This window comes from Myotis lucifugus, unplaced genomic scaffold (assembly GCF_000147115.1).
Source record: "Myotis lucifugus unplaced genomic scaffold, Myoluc2.0 scaffold_133, whole genome shotgun sequence".
NCBI lineage: Eukaryota > Metazoa > Chordata > Mammalia > Chiroptera > Vespertilionidae > Myotis > Myotis lucifugus.
This window is the reverse complement of record NW_005871181.1, coordinates 87,233-107,498: the sequence shown is the minus strand read 5'-3', so window position 1 is coordinate 107,498 and position 20,266 is coordinate 87,233. Positions and strand designations below refer to the sequence as shown.

General features: G+C 47.4%; 2 protein-coding genes across 2 annotated transcripts in view; one reads left to right on the top strand and one right to left on the bottom strand.

The window, feature by feature from the left end:
* IARS2 (isoleucyl-tRNA synthetase 2, mitochondrial) overlaps positions 1–7,787 on the top strand; it is a 34,662-nt gene extending 26,875 nt beyond the window's left edge. Inside the window, exons 16-24 of the mRNA XM_023758596.1 lie at positions 425–527; positions 1,371–1,496; positions 2,183–2,314; positions 3,060–3,166; positions 3,791–3,936; positions 4,789–4,859; positions 4,922–5,009; positions 6,123–6,287; positions 7,293–7,787. Of these exons, the coding sequence (XP_023614364.1) occupies positions 425–527; positions 1,371–1,496; positions 2,183–2,314; positions 3,060–3,166; positions 3,791–3,936; positions 4,789–4,859; positions 4,922–5,009; positions 6,123–6,287; positions 7,293–7,435 (1,081 nt within the window). The 3' untranslated portion in view covers positions 7,436–7,787. The remainder of the gene's footprint in view (positions 1–424; positions 528–1,370; positions 1,497–2,182; positions 2,315–3,059; positions 3,167–3,790; positions 3,937–4,788; positions 4,860–4,921; positions 5,010–6,122; positions 6,288–7,292) is intronic.
* A 2,188-nt stretch (positions 7,788–9,975) lies between these two features.
* The window catches only part of RAB3GAP2 (RAB3 GTPase activating non-catalytic protein subunit 2), a 56,808-nt gene continuing 46,517 nt past the window's right edge, over positions 9,976–20,266 (bottom strand). Inside the window, exons 27-35 of the mRNA XM_006094305.3 lie at positions 18,649–18,715; positions 16,981–17,051; positions 15,311–15,361; positions 13,916–13,990; positions 13,405–13,623; positions 12,559–12,648; positions 12,110–12,331; positions 11,119–11,277; positions 9,976–10,959 (exon numbers count right to left, since the gene is read on the bottom strand). Of these exons, the coding sequence (XP_006094367.1) occupies positions 10,804–10,959; positions 11,119–11,277; positions 12,110–12,331; positions 12,559–12,648; positions 13,405–13,623; positions 13,916–13,990; positions 15,311–15,361; positions 16,981–17,051; positions 18,649–18,715 (1,110 nt within the window). The 3' untranslated portion in view covers positions 9,976–10,803. The remainder of the gene's footprint in view (positions 10,960–11,118; positions 11,278–12,109; positions 12,332–12,558; positions 12,649–13,404; positions 13,624–13,915; positions 13,991–15,310; positions 15,362–16,980; positions 17,052–18,648; positions 18,716–20,266) is intronic.

Below are 20,266 nucleotides of genomic sequence, written 5' to 3'. Positions count from 1 at the left end.
TTGCTTCTTATATAACATACTTTTCTAAGCCAATAGAACAGCAGGTATTTTTTTCTTAAATTGCCTTTTTCAAGATAATTGGAAGTAATAATCTGCTCTTTTAAAAACATACTTTTTCCCGGTTAGTTTTAATGATCAAAACCAGCACATAATAGATGCTCAGGAAACGTATTTACGTTCCCTTATTTAGGGAACATAAACATCAAGAACGTTTCTGTGTATAAGTAGAGAGCTTACTATTTAACAATCATGATAAATGAGCTGCTGAAATTGGACTTTCAAGAAAAGCTCTCCTACATAATCTGTCAAGAAAAACCCCATTTTTGTGTTAAACGAAGATACTCTTTTAAAGCGATAGGTCACCTTCAAAATGATCGTGATAATTGTTATTATGGTTATTATAACAGCCGATTTGCCTTCTCAGGACGGTGGTGGTCCATGGGTTCACCCTTGGAGAAAAGGGAGAGAAGATGTCCAAGTCTCTAGGGAATGTCATTGATCCTGATGTTGTCATCAATGGAGGACAAGTAGGTGGCTTTTCAACATTCCTTTTATATTGGTTTTAAGGCTCCAGAACCTTCATGTAGTCACTTCAGTGTTAAAAAAACGAACCCATCTTTTATATGAATAGCAGATGCCTTACTGTGTCCTAAAACTAGACTCTTAAATAATAAGATTTTAAAGAAAAAGGGAAGGGCTTGGATTTCGGCCCTTTTAGACCCATTTCTGGTCTGAATCTTTAGGTAGGTCCTGAACCCTGCTACCCCTTTTTTAATTGTCTGAGCTCTGAACTGCAATTTTACATTTAAATGGAAATAATCTAAGAAAAAAATGAAATTGCCACTTCTAAATGCATGTTTCATTATTCTTGGAAATTCTGCTCTTTAAAGCACACCATTAATGAACATGAAATCTGGGCTTGCTGATAATTTGGTTAATTTTGAAGTTGTTTGCATAAGAGAAATCACGGACTGTTGTTCCTTTGGCCTTTTACTGCCCTCCTAATGGCCAGCAGTCATTTCCCTGTGTACAGAGTTGCTAGGGAACATTGAGAGGGAAAGCAGCCCTTCCCTCCGTCCCGGAGACATCCGGGCGCGGCTCTGGGTCTGGGCAGCCGCCGTGACCGGGGAAGCGGTGTGTCAGCGTCTGCATGGTACACAGGACTGTGGGGGACACTCCCTTTTCCTGTGCTGTTTCAGAGGCAGCCTGACTCCTGAGTGTAGCCCTCCTTTCATTCCAGTGCAGGTGTCTGTACGCTCACCTGTGCTCAAACCTTTGGGCGTAGGAATACCAGGAAGGCTTGTTCACCTGCTTGGAACGGGAATGGAAGCCATGTTTATGTTTGTATGTGTTTTTCCCTCAATGAAAAGGATCAAAGCAAAGAGCCTCCTTATGGTGCTGACGTCCTTCGCTGGTGGGTCGCCGAGTCCAACGTCTTCACTGAGGTGACACTGGGTCCCTCTGCACTGAATGCCGCCCGAGAGGACATCTCCAAGGTCAGAGCTCCTTGCGTCCTGTTGCCCCGTGAAACATTTACCAGACCATTATTTTAAAAACAGAGGCACTGCAAATCTGATGAGCATTTACAAATATCCTATATGATTTGTTTAACAAATCAGTAATAATTTTATACAGTCTTTTTATTATTAAATATATAGCATAATACGTGAAATTGTGCTAATATTTTTGGGGGAGGCTGCATTTTATTTGAAAACCCACCCATTTTTGCTGACAGGCATGTTAACATTGTAAACAAAAATAGCATCTGCCGAGACAATGCAGCAAGTATGCTGAACCTCCCATACAGAATCGATTCCTGCAGCAAACGAACAGTCCCCTAAGGCCCCGCTTAACCCATGTTACATAAGATAGGCTTACACAGGCGCTGACCACAGCGCAGCTTATTTCTTCATTAAGGAGACTCTAGTCTGGACATTGAAGATACTGTTTCCCCTTATTTAAAAGGCACATGCTCACTGTACCTTAGTGATGGTTTCTGTAACTGGGCTCTTACAATGAGTTTCATGTTTTTTGCAGTCTTACTTAGGACTGTTATTTAAAAAATAGCCCATAAAGAAAAGAACATGAGTTGGATAAAACCTAATTGCAGAGAAATAGAAATAAGAGACCTTTTCAGGAAGAGCGTAAAAACCTCAGACTTTTTTTTTATTGTTTTCAATAGCTTAGGAACACACTCCGCTTTCTCTTGGGAAACGTGGCTGGTTTCAACCCGGAGACAGATTCCATCCCCGTGAACAAGATGTACGTCCTAGACCAGTACGTGCTGCACTTGCTGCAGGACTTGGCCAGCAAGGTGAGTGGGCGCCGGTCGGCCTTTGGGAAGTGGGAACACCAGCACTTATGTGGTGAAATCCGAGGCGCAGCAGGGAAATTGCTAGAAATTGTATCTACGGCCCTGAGAAAAGTTACCCTTGATAAACCCCACTTGACCTGAGGTCTTACGTCTTACGACCTCTTTCCAATAGGCCCAGGTATCTCCTCAAACCACCTTTTCTCCCCACATCAGCTGTCTATTTCTTCCTGTTTCTACGACAGAAAGGGGTAGACTTGCATCTGTTTACCTGTAGACACACCCCTCACTGTCTAGAAATAACTGAAATGAGGATTGCTGTGTTTCATAAGATATCGTATCGTTTGTATGTAAACAGACAGTTCGTGTTTAATCAGAAGCTGGAAATGTGGCTGCCTCCAGGCACTCTGAGGTCAGATTTTTGGCCAATTTCACTTCTAGGCCTAAATGGGGCAGCAGTGGTAACCACTCTCTGCTGTTGTCAGTGGTTTCAGCATTTAAGACCGGGTCCTTCCCTTCGCTGAGTGTTGTCATTTCCAGAACAGACGGCTCAGTGTTTTCTGAACCAGTGGAGTTGGAACCATAGTGATGCTTGGGAAACCCCTCAGCCAAGAGCCTCTGCATATCGCCTGTCTTGTATTTGTCCGCCTTTGAAACATACTTCCAGAAGGAACACCTTTTGCTAATGACGACCTGCACTTCCCTTTGCGTATCCCAGCATGCCAATGTTTCTGCCTTTGTTCCCTAGATCACCGATTCATATAAACAGTACGATTTTGGAAAAGTTATTCGGCTGTTACAAGCCTTTTACACCAGAGAACTTTCCAACTTTTACTTCAGCATAATCAAAGACAGGTATGTACGGCTGAGCAGTCACGTAATCAAGGGTTGCTTGTCTGTTCTGCTTGGCAAGGGCTGGGCATCCCGGGGTGAGCACGTGGGCAGCTGGGCGGTTACCAAGGTGGATTCTAGAGTGAAGGCTGCCTCTTCCTGGCTTTGTGATTCGGGGCGGCTGACGCCACCTCCGTGTGGTTATGACAGTGAAAGAAAGAACACGGTCACGTGCTCGGTGCTGTGTGTGATGCAGCGCTCAGCAGTAGCTGCTCTGTGAGGTCAGGAACATGATGCTTGTCTCTGGGAGTTAGTAAAGCGCAAGGGCAGGCAGCCTTGTAGGGGCCACATTCAAAGACCCCAGGTAACTTACTAGTTGGGTTGTCCTTTAACGCAGTAGCCCAGGCCCTATCACCTGTAGAAGGGAGTTGGAGGTGCAGAGCTGCTGAGAGGTTTTGAGGCGGTGGGCACACTGGGAGGAGGAGAGCGCAGGGGAGGGTGTTAGGGGAGACCTGGGACAGAGGGTCTTACTCTTGAATTCGAAGGGGATTAGACCCATGAATTAGCCGCTGTAAGCATGAGCTGGACCCGAGACAGGTCGTGTTGGCAGCCAGTGTGGCCAGCTGCTGAGTAAGCTGTCCTGTGCAGGCTGTATTGTGAAAAGGCGAGTGACCCCAAGCGCCGCTCATGCCAGACTGCGCTGGCGGAAATTCTGGACGTCATCGTCCGCTCGTTCGCGCCCATCCTTCCTCACTTGGCTGAAGAGGTGTTCCAGCACGTGCCTTACCTGAAAGGTAAGGGCAGCGACTTGCTCCCTAAATGACAAAGGTGCTGATGAGGGTGTGACTGCTGATGGCAGGCCCTCACCTAAGGGCCCTGACCCCCCTGAGTGAGTGATGGGGGTGGCACACCTAGTCCCTCGGCACCTGTTGTGGAGGGGTCGGGGGGCTTTAGAGGGGCCTGGACGTGCTTTCTGAAATGTTAGTAGCTCAATGACATTGAGAAATCACTTTCCCTTTCATATTTATAAAGGTCAGAAACATTAAATTTTATCACAACGAAGTATAGTGTTTTTTATAAGCTTTTTTCCTCTGATTGGATTAAACTTAGAGGAAAATCAGAAACTATAAATCTGACTACCCCCCAAAAAACTACTGTTACTATTGGATAGTTCTCTTTGCTTCTAGGCATCTTTTTTTCTTTGAGATCTTTTTTTTTTTTTTTAAATATATTTTATTGATTTTTTACAGAGAGGAAGGGAGAGAGATAGAGAGTTAGAAACATCGATGATGAGAGAAACATCGATCAGCCGCCTCCTGCACATCTCCTACTGGGGATGTGCCCGCAACCAAGGTACATGCCCTTGACCGGAATCGAACCCGGGACCCTTCAGTCCGCAGGCCGACGCTCTATCCACTGAGCCAAACCGGTTTCGGCGTTTCTTTGAGATCTCACTATATGTTTTATCCTTTGTTTAAATTGAGCGTGATCTCCAAATGTTCACATAAATAAATGTCTGGTAACCAGGATAGCTCCGTAATATTTCCTCCCATGGCCACCTTATTCCCGTGAGCAGTAAACATTTAGTGGTTAGAGCCTTGTGGGCAGTCTAGAGTAGATGCAAATTAGTGTGTGTGTTTGTTAAGAGCCCAAGAGCGTTTTTCGCACGGGGTGGATCGCCACCAGCTCCGTCTGGAAGAAGCCGGGGCTGGAGGAGGCGATGGAGAGCGCGTGCGCCATGAGGGACGCCTTCCTCAGGAGCATCCCGGGCTGGAGGAGGCGATGGAGAGCGCGTGCGCCATGAGGGACGCCTTCCTCAGGAGCATCCCGGGCAAGAATGCAGCCGAGCACCAGCTTTTGAAATGCTGTTAGGATCACAGTTTCACTGGAAATTTGTTTTTTAAAAATCTGTATATTGGGACAGGGAAGGTATTTTCACTTGAAATGCAAGCCCTCAGGGCTATTGAGATGACATGACATGTAAATTCAGGGCAGTGGCATAAGAATACACAAAAATCGGAGTTTTGTGTTAACGTGGATCAGATTCAAAACAAATCCAAAACAAGATTTGGGTTCTTAAAAAGCAAACAAGATTTCCATTTTTTTCTTGAATTCTGGGAAAAAGATCATTTGTTCCAGCAGATTCTCATGTGATCTCAGAACATTTACCCTATTTTTATCTCCAAAGTTCTGTCCAGTTTTCTAAAAAATGACCATCTTATATGGTTGGTAAGCTCAGTTTGAATTTTTTAAGTTGTACTTGATCAAGAACTGAGGCTTGAAGTCGCTAGTAGATGAGCTTGTCAGTCAGAATAGAGAATTGAGAATAGACCCACATTCTATGGTTGGGAAGTTCTGGCTCCTTCATTTTACGAGTGAGGAGATGGGGCTGCTGATGCTGACCCGGCCGCGGCCACAGTCGGACTGGGTTTGTCCCTACGTGTCATGTGTCCTTTGATTCAGTAGCTCTGAGTGATAAGCTGAAAATACAGCTGGTTTGGATCATTTATATTGGAAAAAACGTGACTATATTTTCCTTGGGAATTACACTAAGAGCTGTCAGATTAAGTCCTGGTTCTGTCAATTACTAACCACATGATTTGTTAAAACCAAATTAATCTCTTTGAATCTCCTGTTTTCTCATGAGCTTTTTAAAAGGAGTGTCCGTTAGCTCACGGGCATTTTGAAGATCAAAATCACAATGAAAAACGTGACGTGGGCATCATTCACCCCAGTTAGTGTCAGGTGGTGCCCTAACCCCGCGCCTACGGGCAGCAGCACGATGCAGGGTGGCACCCGAGGGGCTGAGAGCTGGACTCTTGGAGCCTGCATCCCCGTTTGATTGGACGTTTCCGTTCCAACCTTTCACACTAGTAAGGACTGACGTGTTTTAGTGGAGTAGTGTCAGGGGGCAGCAGTACAGGTTTCTCACGAACACGCAGTGTCCGTCCTCAGCTTACATGACACCGAGCTCAGTGACTCTCCCGTGCTCACTGCCAGATGCTGCAGGCGGAGGAGACGTCCAGCACCTCCCAGCTGAACGAGCTCATGATGGCTTCCCAGACCACGCTCCTCCCCCAGGACCCGCCCGCCATGCCTTCGGATGCCACCGAGCTTCGAGGGACGTTCCTGATCAACCTGGAAGGTGAGGAGGGAGGAGGGAGGACGAGCGGGACCTGGAGCACGGACTGGCGTCCAGTGGCGCCTGTGCTCTGAAGGCACCTCCCATGGGGACTGGCTGGTTCCTCAACAGCTCTGGACAGTGTCCCACCCGACGAGCTTGGGGACGCAGTGCCAGGGGCGGAAGGGGGTTCCTTCTGTCCTGACACAGTGGCCGTCAGCACCCTCACTCCCATTTGGCCTCTGTGTCCCCTTGTCCTCTAATATCCGGAATTGAGTGCTGCCGGCCCTGCCCACCCTTCCCGCGTTGACTCTAAGATGTCCGGGGCAGACCCCAAATGACACCAGCACTCAGCTGTCCAGGAGGGGAAGAAGTTCTATGGAACCCATTCCCGAGTGAGGTGTCTGTCAGCCTCACTCCTGCTCACTGATGGACGTGGAGACGGACGTCGGCAGAGGAGAAGGTGCAGACGTGCCGGGAAGGGGGTGCTGCCCGTCCTTCCTCCACGGCTCAGGTCCCGGCAGGACGCGCTGGCTTCTAGGCAGCACGGACCACGCAGTGAGGCCTCTGCTCAGCTTGCTTCCCCCGACGCTGACGTCCGGTCTTGGTGCGACGACTAGACACTAACTTAGTTGCCAGTCTGACGTCTGAGGGTCTTCATAGTGGAGGAAGGTGTCGTGTCCTTTCGTCCAAACCAGGAAAAGCGGGGACACTGCAGCTCTCTCTACCGTGGCTCTTTCTAAAATTCTTAAATTCACTGCCTTTCCAGCCACATACTTACCAGAACGATCCCAGATTGGGAGCCGGAGGGCTGCCTGCCCGAGTTAGGTATGGAGCCCGGAGTTGAGCTGGGGAGCAATCAGTTAACCTCCCATTCCCATCAGCTGTGCGATTCTGTCTCGGCTTCATACGTATGTCAGGCTTTCCCACGGCAGGAAGGAGAAAGCTCCAAAAAGGAGCCCCTACAGAACCAATGGCAACAGCGGTGCGAGGTGAGTGGCCCGTCAAGCACGCATGTTTCCTCCACAGGCGGTGACATCCGGGAAGAGTCTGAGTATAAAGTGATCGTCACGCCCACGACCAAAGAGAAATGCCCTCGCTGCTGGAAGTACACCGCCGAGTCCTCAGACACGCTCTGTCCCCGGTGCGCCGACGTCGTCGGGGGGAAGTAGTGCCTCGCGCTGCCGCTGACAGACGCTCCCAGGACGACCCGGCAGGACCGCTGCGGGTCGGTGGACTGTTTACAACCCCGGGGAGAAACGCTTAGGCAACGAGTGGAGGGTGAGCGCCGGAGTCAGAATGCTAAGCTTTTCCTATCACCGGATAAAAACCATGTGTATATACCTGCAGGAATCCCATGTGCAGTCGGAAACTGGGGTATCCACGATGGACTCGCTCAGAACACAGGCACCGAGTCCGCTTACCTTCAAGTGTGCTGAGCAGGAGACGTTTTATATTTTACAAATCTCCCTGCTCAGTACTCCAGTTCTCAATGTCTACAAATAAAGGCATTCTGGAAAGCGAGTGGTGTTGGTGCAGAAGTTGTGCAATGCACGCAGAGTGGTTTGAAGGGCACTGCGTTCCGCCTCGCCAGCGCACGCCCACCTCTTAGAGGAGCTGGTCTGTGGGGCTGGATTGGGACGGAAACATCAGTGAATCTGTTCTTCTCACAGACGAGGGAAAAACCCTAACGGTACGTACTTACGTTTGTGAATGTTGAGGAAACAACATGAAAGCTGGAAGTTTATTTCACTATTATACATAAATTCACAACAACGAGCAGACAGGAAATAGCGGTATATACAGAACTGCATATACATACCAGTACTTACAGCACATGACGCTAGGCCACAGAGGGCTCCACACACCACTCGCCACTGGTTCCACTTTCCAGGGATGGCTGACTACTCAGCCAAATCTAACTCCTGTAAGTCCAGCAGATCCACTCCTGTCAGGCTGAGGGGCTTTCCCTGCTGTTGTCAGTACTTGAGAAACATTTCCCTTAATTACATGAATCACAGCCACTTCTAACTGGATGTCTGTCATATTCCTATAAGCTTAGTATTACTACATCTGAGATTTTTGTGGTTTTAAACTGCAATTAATCGTGTATTTTTTTTTATAAAAAGAAAGCTAGTTAAACGTAATGGTGTTTACTTTGACCTAAGATGAATTTTTATAATGAAGGTGAAATGGAGAAGAGCCTGTTGTTTCTGTTTTTTTCTTTGCAAAGAAAGGCAGCGTTTAGAAGCCTGATGTTTGTTCCGCTTTATCTACATTTATCCCAGCTCTTGGGAGTCTACATCTAAACACGCCTGTGATGTAGATGCTGTGATCACGTGAATGCTTGTTCTTTCAGCATCACAGCGGGACTGAACACAGGCCACCACGCCTGTTTTATGCTGTGGGGGCGGGGGGAGGCGTGTATCTAGGAAAACTGCTGGTTATTGGCTTCCATCAGTAACTGCGGTAAGTGCAATAAGCCCTTTGTTTCAGAAGCAGCCACTCGGTGTCAAACCTCACTCCTTGACTGTGGCCCTTCCTGTTGCAGACTGTGCAGGCAGACCTCGGCAACCCTGGGTTCAGTCCAGGCCACTGCAGTTAAGCAGTTTGTGACCGATCTGCTGATGGTCTTGCCATCGGTCTGTACACACTCAGTGTCTGTGAAGTGCAGGAGAGCAGGCCTGCTTGCACAGAGCTCTGTCTTCCTGCTATCAGGTTTATTTTAAAAGCCCTTGATGAAATAGTAACCTGTGTAACTGTTTCTTAACCGTACAACTCAGCACTCAACGTTAAAATTCTGGGTGCGAATCTTAGGTTACACATCTAACTAGAGACTCGATTTGTTACGGTTCTACGTGATTGTGTGTCCTTCCAGAATAAGCTCAAGCAGTTTTATTAGCTTAAATGCTGATTAGGTTCGTCTTCCCCCCAAAGTGATATGGAATCTTTAAAAATGCCTATAATTCCAAGACTACTTTCAGAATATGTAGAAAGATCACAGGAAGAACCAGTCTTCGACTAATCGTAACAAGTGACTGACGCTGACAAGTGACTGACGCTGCCTACGCTACAAGAAACCATCTGAGTGCGTCTGGATGGGGCAGCGGAGACCCATCAGAGGCCGCCCTGCACCGGCGCCTCCTCAGGCCCAACAGCCTGCACAGCTCTTTTCCAAGGTTTTCAATGGAGCGGGAGTTGCTAAGTTTTAGACAGGGGTGTTCCTATTTGGATGTGATCTGTAGTTCAAGAGCATTTACACTGGGATGCCCTCACCTTAGACGGTTTATGCCCCTGAGCACATACTCCTCAGCCCTGTGCAGTTGCTCGAGTGGCTTCTTACAGGGAAGAGAAACACCGACCTCTGTCATCTATCACAATGAGCTACCACGAATAACAATGACAGGTACCACTGACTGCACGGTATGGCTACTTTCCAGACACACCAGTGTAAATGCTTGGTGTCTGTAGGGCTCAAAGCACTTTTTAGAGTTTGGGTTAATTGGGTTTTACTCAAATTACTCAGCACTTGGACTGCTCGAGGCACTGTAGGGTACAAGGTTAGTTGTATTTTATCCTCTCAACCAGCTCTGAGGTAGGTTTGCTAAAGCTGTAATGTCGCGAAGCATTTTCTTACTGTTCCCCAGAACAGAGAACATTACCGCAGCAGACATTTCTAAACATTTGTAAGAAAAATAAAGTTAGACTTCAATTTTTAGCATCTTTGCCCCTTTTTTAAACATAAGTTTTACAAGATAATACATTTTTACAATGACCTGATGTGGATACGCTTTTGAATCTTGGCAAAAAGCAAGCCTTACCTTACGTTATCATTAATTTTGGTGTGTGGCTCACATCTCAGATTCTCAGTTTTGGCAAGTACAGGCAGGTCCTTTGGTACCAGAACAGGGGTTCTAGCTAATGTCCCTTCTGATGGATACGATGACCTTGACTGTGTTACTCCTTTGCAAGGGCGCTGTCCTCTGGGAAAGGAACCTGTCAGCTTCCAGGACTCCGGGTGGCAGTCCCGTGAGAGATTAAGCGCGTAACAAAAGCATCTTCTAACAGTTGTGAAAGGAGAGTGAGTGGGACGTTTCTCTAATTTTACTGATGGGACTGTATTTACATGACCATTGGAATTTACTTAGAACAATAACATTTGCATATGAAATATAGAATCCTATAATAAGAACATAATCTGTAAACTATAACCGATTTTAAATAGCAAAATTTAACAATAAAGCTACTTAAGTGCTTGAATTAGATATAAACAGGAAAACATCTGTATGAGTAGTTAATAGTATCATTGATATTTGTTCATATTTTGCCATAATTGATACTTGTTTATATTTTACCTTCGGTATTAACCAAAGGAGTGGAACTGAGCCAGGACTGTACTTTTTAAAAGTAATATACATATTTTTAAATTCATTTTACAAAAGGAAAAAAAAAAAAGACAGACTCCCTCCATCAAATCCCAGCTCTGACTATATAAAACAACCATGCACTACTTCACGTGCTAGTCACACACGTGGACGGGTCATAGAGAAGGAATGGCTATGGCTTCCACAGCTTCGATGAGGTGTAAGGCTAGACTGTACTGCCCGTGGTTCTCCGGTAAAAGCTCAATGACTTTATTCACGAGTTTAGCTGTCGTTGCAATTGGCACTTCTGTGTTTTGAAGATCCTGGGGGTCCTACAAATAGGACACAAAAATAATCTATCAGTTATACACACCTGAATAAAAACGCTTTTCTTCGGAGCGAAGTAAACTAATAATTAAGGTTTTCTCCTGAACTGGTATTTGAGGAGGCAGGCGGTGACCTCCCGGCGGTCTCCTTCCCACTGCACTCACCATTGCTTTCAGCCAGGTGCAGAGAGTGGGTGACAGTCGGGCCAGCAGCTCCCTGCCTTCCCTCGCCTGGGTGTGCAGGAGCGCGTGCGCCAGCCTCTGCCCCGTCAGCACCAGCAGCTGAGAGGCAAGGACCTCTTTGTCTTGAACCTGCAGGATGGCCTGCGGAGGGGAACACGGACAGCCAGGGTGAGAGCTGGTTCTGAGCTGTGGCCGTGTGTACAGCTGACCCTTGAACAACATGGGAAATAACATCCTCTCCTCTGGCTTCCTGTATGTAAGAGCTTAATATGTAAGACATACAACACACAGGATGTGTTCATCAACTGTTTGATGTTGGGAAGGCTCCCAGTCAACACTAGGCTATTGGCAGCTAAGTTTTGGGGAGTCAGAAGTTAGACACAGATTTTCAACCGTGTGGGGCCAGCTTCTCAACCCCCATGTTGTTCAAGCAACATAGCATCCAAATCAAACTTGGCATTTACAACCCAAATTTCTGTTTTCCAATTTGGTACGACTGCGACTTGTGAGTCATTTTCAAGCTTCTGCCTGTTTTCCTGACGGCTAGGCCTGTGCAGAGAGCAGGCCTGCACACTGGACTTTGCTCAGCATTCAGCAGGAATTTTAATATTTTTTTAAAAATATATTTTATTGGTTTTTTACAGAGAGGAAGGGAGAGGGATAGAGAGTTAGAAACATCGATGAGAGAGAAACATCGATCAGCTGCCTCCTGCACACCTCCTACTGGGGATGTGCCCGCAACCAAGGCACATGCCCTTGACCAGAATCGAACCTGGGACCTTTCAGTTCGCAGGCTGATGCTCTATCCACTGAGCCAAACCGGTTAGGGCAATATTTTCATATTCTGTTCTGTTTTTGTGCCTAGAAGCTCTAACAGAAGGATAAGCAAAAAGCTTTATGGAGACTTGACTGGTTCTTGACTCCAACCATCCCCTTTCTCACTTGAGCCCAGTGAGCACCCCGAGGGGCTTACCTCTTCCCCGAGGTGGTCCACTCCGTAGTTGTAGAGCTCCCCCACGTAATGCCTCCTCACCACGTCTTCGTTAACCTGAAGGTGATGGGCCAAGTCCACGGCCAGCACTGGCCACACCAGGTCTTGTCCAGGAGGAGCGGCTGGGGCTGGGTCTGAGCCCTCCTTCTCCCTGGCGCCCGCGTGCTGAGCCTGGACAGCGGCACTGACAACCTTCAGCAAGAACTTGAAGGGAGACAGACACAGTGGCCTCCGTTAGTATGTTTCCGTAAGACATACCCGTGAGAGTGGCTTTTCCATGAAAGTTGTGTACTTGTCAAGAAGCGACACAACGTAAAGGTAAACGAGCTCTCCACAAGGCTGCGGAGGCGTCAGCCTTCACAGGCCAGCCGGGTTTTTGTTTTACTACCTTTTCCCCAAGAAACAAAAACAAAGCCCAGCAACTAATTCACCTGTTGTCGTATAGAAATGAAATTTGGATCCATTTCTCCACTGGGTAGTAACTGAATTGAAGTTAGGTCTTTGAAAAATGCATTTTTCCCCTAAAGAGAAAGAAGAGACCAAGAAAACATGAGTATGGGGTAAAAAGCATTTAAGACTATCTTGTGGTTGATGTTTTTCCTCCCCCAACAAGAACATTTATCTGGTAGGCGGCGCCCAGGGACCCCTCCTCCTGGCAGTTACTCGTGGCTGGTGACTCGCCGCTAGCAAGCAACTGGGCAGCCATGACAGCGGGTCACTTTCCAAATTAGGTTACAAAAGGGCTGTGGCCTCGGCCTGCGTGCTTCTGCCCCTGCGTGCTCTGCCGCCTGCTCTGAGGCGAGCGAGCTGCCTGTGGGAGGAACTGAATCCTGCCTACATGTGAGCTTGGACCCCCCCTCCCCCCCCTGCCTGCTGCAGACTCAGAGACTCTGAGCCAAAAACACGCCCAGAGAGGAGAACCCAGATTCTCGGCTCACAAAAATGGTAATCAGCTCTGGTCTCCAGCCACTCGGTTCTGGGATAATCTGTCATGCAATAATAGATAACTAATACTTAGTATGTACTCTGAATCCTTTTAAAAACACCTTGCTCGAGAGCAGATGTGTGTCTGAAGAGCCAAAGCAGAATCCAGGGTTCATGTTCCTCGGAAGGAAATGTAAGAGAGCAGAGTGGCCGCTGAACCGGAAGCCACGGGCTCTTGTCCCAGGTCCCCCCTTCTGCCCCGGGAATGTGATGGGAGGAGAGGACCCACCGTGATGGTCCCGCCCACACCTGCTACCCCAGCTCCCAGGCGGCTCTGGTCCTGAGGTACTTGCCTTACTGTCGAAAAGCGACAGTGGCTTCACGGCCCTCAGAGAAAACCGCATGACCGCGTACAGGATGGAGCACAGGACGGAATGGTGCTCCACCAGCGGGTAGTGGATGGGCTTCTGCTCCAGGGCCAGTTCCACGATGGAGATGGGCCCTTCGACCGCGAGCCACGCGTCCTCCGTCTCCAGGTCCGGCGGCTGCATCTCATCCCTGCCAACATCCGCCTGCGTGTTTGAGAATGGAGACCCCTAGTCAGGACTGGTGAGGGCAGAGCTGGCACATATCTCATTTAAAGAGCCCACCAGAGCAAAGTGCAAACCTCCAGTTCTCCCCACCCCCAAATTCTAATTTTAACCCCCCCAAATCCAATTCTAATAAGAAATAGCACTATTTCTAGGCTTAAGTCAAAACTTTGAAATGAATAAATGAAAGTATTTCTGTAGTGCTTTCGTTGGTCCAGTGAGTTTCAAACTAATTAACAGCTCAGACAGTTTAGAGCGAAAATACACCTTTTACCTCCAATAACGTCTGCAGGAGATCCAAGCAGGAGCCCAGGAAAGAGGTCATCGCCGTGTCGCTCATCCCCACGTCCTGGTTTCAACAAGGAACAGACTTAGTTCCCGCAGCAAAGCTGCTCCAGTTGCTCTCAGAGAAACAACACGACTTTCCACCCTGAACGGACGGCACCAGCACATTTCAGTCGCTTTAAGAAAGTGGTACCACAGTTCCTTTTTAGCAGCTGGTGTCCCGGGTGCACGGTTCAGACACCGTGTCATCCGCCACCACGGATGGGGCACTGGCGCTCACTGTCCCAGAGTCACGGGGGACAGCCATTCGACAGCCACTTCGTTATGGTCCCACCTGACAGTTCCGAGGAAACAGCCTGGCCTCGCTCAGAGCGCCTTTTAGGAACTGAACAGAACCCTCTGAACAAAACTCGAACCCTCAAGCCTGTGAACTAAACACCCCACGATGCTGTGCGCAACCATCGTTCCTGCTGACGCCCTTGAAGGGCCTGGCCGAGGGGCGCCTGCAGTCACACGCTGTTTATTAAACCAGCAACCAGCACATCCCTCACATCCCTAAGATGTCCAGAGAGAGAGAATGTGTGTGTGACATGAACTACAGTCACAGGGGCGCTCGAGCGCGTACCAGAATCTTCAGCCATGGCGATTTGGGGGACCGAGGGTCTGTAATAGCTGAGTTTGTCCCAGTATTTCTTATATGTGCAATAATGTTTCAAAGTTTGAGTAAAAGCCAGTGCCCGTGGGCAGGAGTGTTATTTAACTCTCTCTGTACAAGTTCTTATTACATAAAGGTAGATCAAACCGCTACTCCCGGGTCTACTTCAATTTGAAGTTCAATGTTCCATGATCAAGTTCTCACTGAACGACAGCAAAAATATGCAGCAAGCCCTAGCTGGCTTGGCTCAGTGGCTAGAGCATCGGCCTGCAGACTGAAGGGTCCCAGGTTTGATTCTGGTCAAGGGCATATGCCTGGGTTGCAGATACAGGCTCCATCCCCAGTAGGGGGTGTGCAGGAGGCAGCCAATCAATGATCCTCTCTCATCATTGATGTTTCTCTCCCTCTCCCTTCTTCTCTGAAATAAATAAAAATATATTTAAAAAAAACAAAACCAAAAAAAACAAACAAACATGCAGCAGCAGCAACTTGTTCCCCTCCCGTCCACAGGGCAAAGTTGCAGGCGTCTCGTGAGAGCCTGGCTGGCCCAGCTCTCTGAGAATCCGCACAGGCAAATCAGGACCGGCCAGAGCTTGAGAGCAGTTCCCCGCACACAGTCCCACCTTCCAATTTCCTTTTCTCCCGACATGCCATCAGCTGGTGAAAGGCAGAGCTCGCCCCTGTGTTAGGGGGTTCTAGTTCAAGTGTGGGCTTAGCAACTTCACTTACCCTCCGGCATAGCCTCTCCTTGGATAGCCTCTCCTTGGGTGACTTTCCAACCTAAGACAAAGGACAGGAATGCTGTATTTATTTAGTAACTTAAACAGGCATCACTCTGGTATGGGAAATAAAAAGTAACCAAATTCTAAAAATACAGATACACCTATAAATAAGTGTGGCTACCATAATACAATGCAATTACTTGTGTGGTGGAATTTTGTAAAAGTACATTACGAAAAAAATACCACTCTGGGCTCACAAATAATCCTTTTCAAAAATATAGATTTTTGAACTACTAAATAAGGAAGACTCTAAAAAATCTGGTTCTTACTTTGCATAATTAAATAACCAGGTTTCCTTGAAACTCAGAACCAAACTCCATGCTACAAACAAGGAGCAGCTAAGAATTCTGCTGGCTGATGAAGGCACGACTTTCACTGGTCGGAAAGGAGGGACAATCTAAAGCAGACAGAAGCCCCACTTCTAGCTCGGAGAGCCAGCTGACTTCCATGACATAATAATAAGCCTGCTGTTCACTGCACTGCACAGGGTGGTGAGTGGCAGGTAACGTTATGTGACAGCACAACTCACAGGAGGCAGTGATGGTGAAAGACGGGACTCCAGTACAAAGGACTCCGCCTCATTAGCTCCTGCTGAGATGACAGCAATGGCCTTCCAACAAGCAGGCTCAGCCCACCCAACCCCAATATGTCTCACCCTGTTGCCAGAATCATTTCCCTAAACGCAAATCTGAACACATCAAGATTTCAAGTTGCCCCAGTGTCTTTGAGAAAAATGAAAAGCTGCCCCTCACTGAGCCCTCACCCCACAGCCAGGCCGGAGGGTAAGCGGCCGACACATTTCACTAGAAAATCCCAAACCCACACCAGCCTGCAGCTCGGCCTCCAGCAGCTGCAGATCAAGCTCCAGTCCTAACCACCAGTCTTCCTGAAGCTCACAGGCGGCCCCCTCTGCTCGTGCTGACAGCTTCCCTCCCCCAGCCCAGGGACATGCTTGCACGTTAAGTTCATCTCCAAATCTAATGCTGGCTGCACATACTGCAATTACGTAACTGAATTCAACCGATGAAAGGTGAATGACGAAAACAAGGCAGCTGTGCCTCTGAATATTATGTTGACTGCTTTAAAAAGATTTATGGAGAGTAACTGGCGCCTAGGTCTACTGGAATAGACACAGGAAGCAGCTACAAAGATTGGGGCTCAATTATAAAAATCTATAAAGACTCTGCACTCAGACTGCACCATACCTTTGAGAAACAGGTCCTAGAACTCATGGGCAATGCATTATGGGTGAGGTTTATGCAGGAAAACCGAAGAACTACAATCAACCCCATTCCAAGAAGATACCTGTTCTCCGCACCCAAAGCTGAGTGAGTGAGGCACCTGCAGGCTTTAACCTCAAACAGAGCACCAGTCCCTGCCTGTCCGACCGCCAGTCCTGGCCTACGGGGTCCAGAGCCTTCACCGTGGAGGACTTTCCAGGACGTGGGCTCCTGCTCGAGTCATGGGATGCCAGCAGTGGGACCACGTCTCACCGAGCAGGAGTGAAATGTGGTGTAAAATCAAACACAGGCTAGCGAGGCCAATGGAATCATCTTTCTAAAATCCACTCACTCGGGACCAATAAACAAGCAGCCAGGACGTGAAATTTAGGGTTACCTTATCCAGCAAGTAGGTGGCAGCAGAAAACCTTTTCACCAAGAACGTGTTCCACATCATCAGGGCGATGCCTGCAGCAAGCGGAGAAATGCAGTGAGTGGAGGCTCGGGTTTCCTCTCCATCACACGGGACGAACTCAGCTTCCTGAACCTTATACAACTACACGGGCTGTTTACTGAGATTTCAGCTCTTATGCCTCAGGCAATACGTATAAAATTAATAAAAACCAGAACGGGCTACCGAAGAGGATATCCAAATGGCCAATAACCATAAGAAAAGACTCACATCTTTAGTTATAAGAGAAAGATGAACTAAAAGGACAGCGATATCACATAACCAACAGAAAGGCTAACTTAAAAATGACAATACCAAGTGCTGGCAAGGGTGTGGAGACAACTGGAATGAGTGCTCGTATGCGGGTGGGATATTAAATTGGTAAAAGCACTTGGACAACGGGCAGTTATGAACTAAAGCTAAGTAATGGCGTGTCTACCATATGACCCAGCGATTCCACTGCAGGAATGAACACAGCTTCATTCATACAGCCAAACACTGGAACCAAATGTCCATCAACTGATTCTTCTCATATGTAATCATCAAATAAAGTGATAGGTAAAAAATATTAAGAACCACAATACAGAAAATATAATTAAAAAGCACACCCAGGCTTTATGCTTGCATATTTAATAAACTATGGCGTTTAAATTAAAATTTCTGAAACAGTTGTCAGAAACTGTCAGCGTAGCATGACGTCACGTGCAGTTATACCCACACAGCCGCTCCTGCGTGGAGCAGCGAGGCCCTGCCCAGGCTGTGAGGAAACCAGGAGCCTCGGTGCACACGGGGTGCTGATCCCTAACCTGAAGAAACACTGCCTGACGTCAGCAGTAACAGTTTTATCAGGGAGGACACACGACTCTGGGGACCATATTCCCTGAGGAGTCACTTTAAATCTTATTTTCTTTTCCTGGAAGAAGGTATGATCTCAAACGGTGAGTAATGAGCTAATTTTTCAAGCTCTCCTCATGTCACATGAGGCCTTGTGGAATTTCTGCTGTTTGACTTCATGCCTCCGACAGGGAGGTGGTCCCGGAGGAGAAAGCAGCAGCTTCTCTAGAACTGACCACATGGACCGACAGTGATACCTCCTCCTACCACCCCAACCTCGTCTCGAAACCTAGGTGACCCACGAGCCCAAGGCTCAGCTCCTCAGCTCTTCTGGGAACTCACCTAAGTGGAACCAGCAACCTGTTACAATTTCTCTACAGCTGCCAGCCCCTCCCTTTTCTGGACAGTTTTTCTCTAAGCAGTTAAGAAAGCCAGTATTTTGTATAAAACAATACACACTAATGTTTAGGTCAGTGGTCGGCAAACTCATTAGTCAACAGAGCCAAATATCAACAGTACAATGATTGAAATTTCTTTTGAGAACCAAATTTTTTAAACTTAAACTATATAGGTAGGTACATTGTTATTAACTTAATTAGGGTACTCCTAAGGCTTAGGAAGAGCCACACTCAAGGAGCCAAAGAGCCGCATGTGGCTCACGAGCCGCAGTTTGCCGACCACGGGTTTAGGTGGTAAGACCACCAAATAGAAACATAATAGGATGTGAGTGTAAAGATTCTTGTCCTTGAATCAGTGACGTTTTTACGCCTGTTTACTCACCGTTCTGAACATGTGCGTTAAGGATGTGCTTCAAGTGTTCTATTGACCTCACAAAAAAACGTGCTTCCTTACATGAAGGGAGAAAAAAAGAGCAAAAAGAATATCATTTAATAAGTGTTTCAAATACAAATGGAAACTTCTCACATAAGCTTCTCCATAAGCTACATAAGAATGCAGCAGTAACAACATGGAAGTATTAGGTAAGAAGTAATTTTTCCTGAGATAATGTCATGCTCTCTTAAGTCCACATCACCTATATAATGATTGATTCCTAGACACCCCCAGGTCATAGATGCTGACATCTGGGTTCAAGATTTACTGTGATCTGTACATCATAGCAGCATTCTCCAAGAAATACTTGCATTCCACACAGATATGAAAACAGTAGATTTCCTGCTTTACAGTATCATTCATTCATTATTCAACAAATATTTGTTGAGCAACTACTATGCACCAGGTTGTGTGAGGCACCAGGACCACTGTAGTGAACAAAACAGACCCCAATCCTTGTCCTCGCTGAGGTGACACTCTAGTGATAGTGAGGGGGCCAGATAAAACATGCAAATAAACTACACAGGATGTGAGAGATCAATGCCAAGGAGAAAACAGAACACAGCGAAGGGAAACAGGAAACAGTAGAGGGGATGCTTGAAAGTCCACTCTTTCTAATCAAGGTAGTTTAAAACTCAAATACAGTTTGTGAAATGTTCCCCAGAAATCTCCAGATGTTTGCTGAATAATTTTGTGGCCTGTTCAAAGATTAAACAAACACATCACCTTGGTAATTTCAAGTGTTCCGAGCCTAACAAAGCTGTGGGTGCGAAATGGACCTGGGATGGGGTTGCATGGGGCAGGGAGATAAATCTTGAACAGGAAAAACCCAAGCAAATAAGGAAAGCGGCCACTTATTTCAGATGTAGCAGCTCTAATGGACCAGGATAACACCAGTCAAAATGTCAGGCACCGTGCCAGCATCTTCTCTATAAACCGCTAAGACCCCGAGGCAGCTGCTGCTAGACCCTCATTTGCTTTACAGAGAAAGGCTTCAGAAACATTCCCAAAGCTGTTAACTAGTGGTGGTGGTGGGGGGTGGGGAGGAGGGGTGGATGGGAGGGCCTTGAACTCAGCTCTGCCTGCCTGTGGTTTATAAGCCGGGCACCTGGAACTGATTCAGATTTTGGCAATTACGATGCCCATTTTGCCCTAGCATTCTTTTTCCACGTGGGAAAAGGACCCACTTCTGTAGCGAGCCGACATGCGATTACCATTCAGACTGAGAGGGTGACTGGAGGGCATGGGAAGGTCCCCTGTCCCTGATCTCTTCCTGGTCAAAGTGTAACGAATCAGACCACGCCTTTGTGGAAAGCACTTACATTTTAAAGGTCTTCCTTGAATATGTGAGTGATTACATATTAGAGACTCTTTTTGAGGGAGGAAGAATATCAACATTACTTTATTAGCGTGATTTCGTTCATCAGGGAGATTTTCACTCAGAAGTGCAACCCGACATGAGGACAGTAAAGGAAAGAGTTCTGGGGGGAGAGGGAGAAGGCAGCAGGGCACTGACGAGGGAGGCCTGGTGAATGACTGTGCCTGAAAGGGGGCTGAACACCACGTC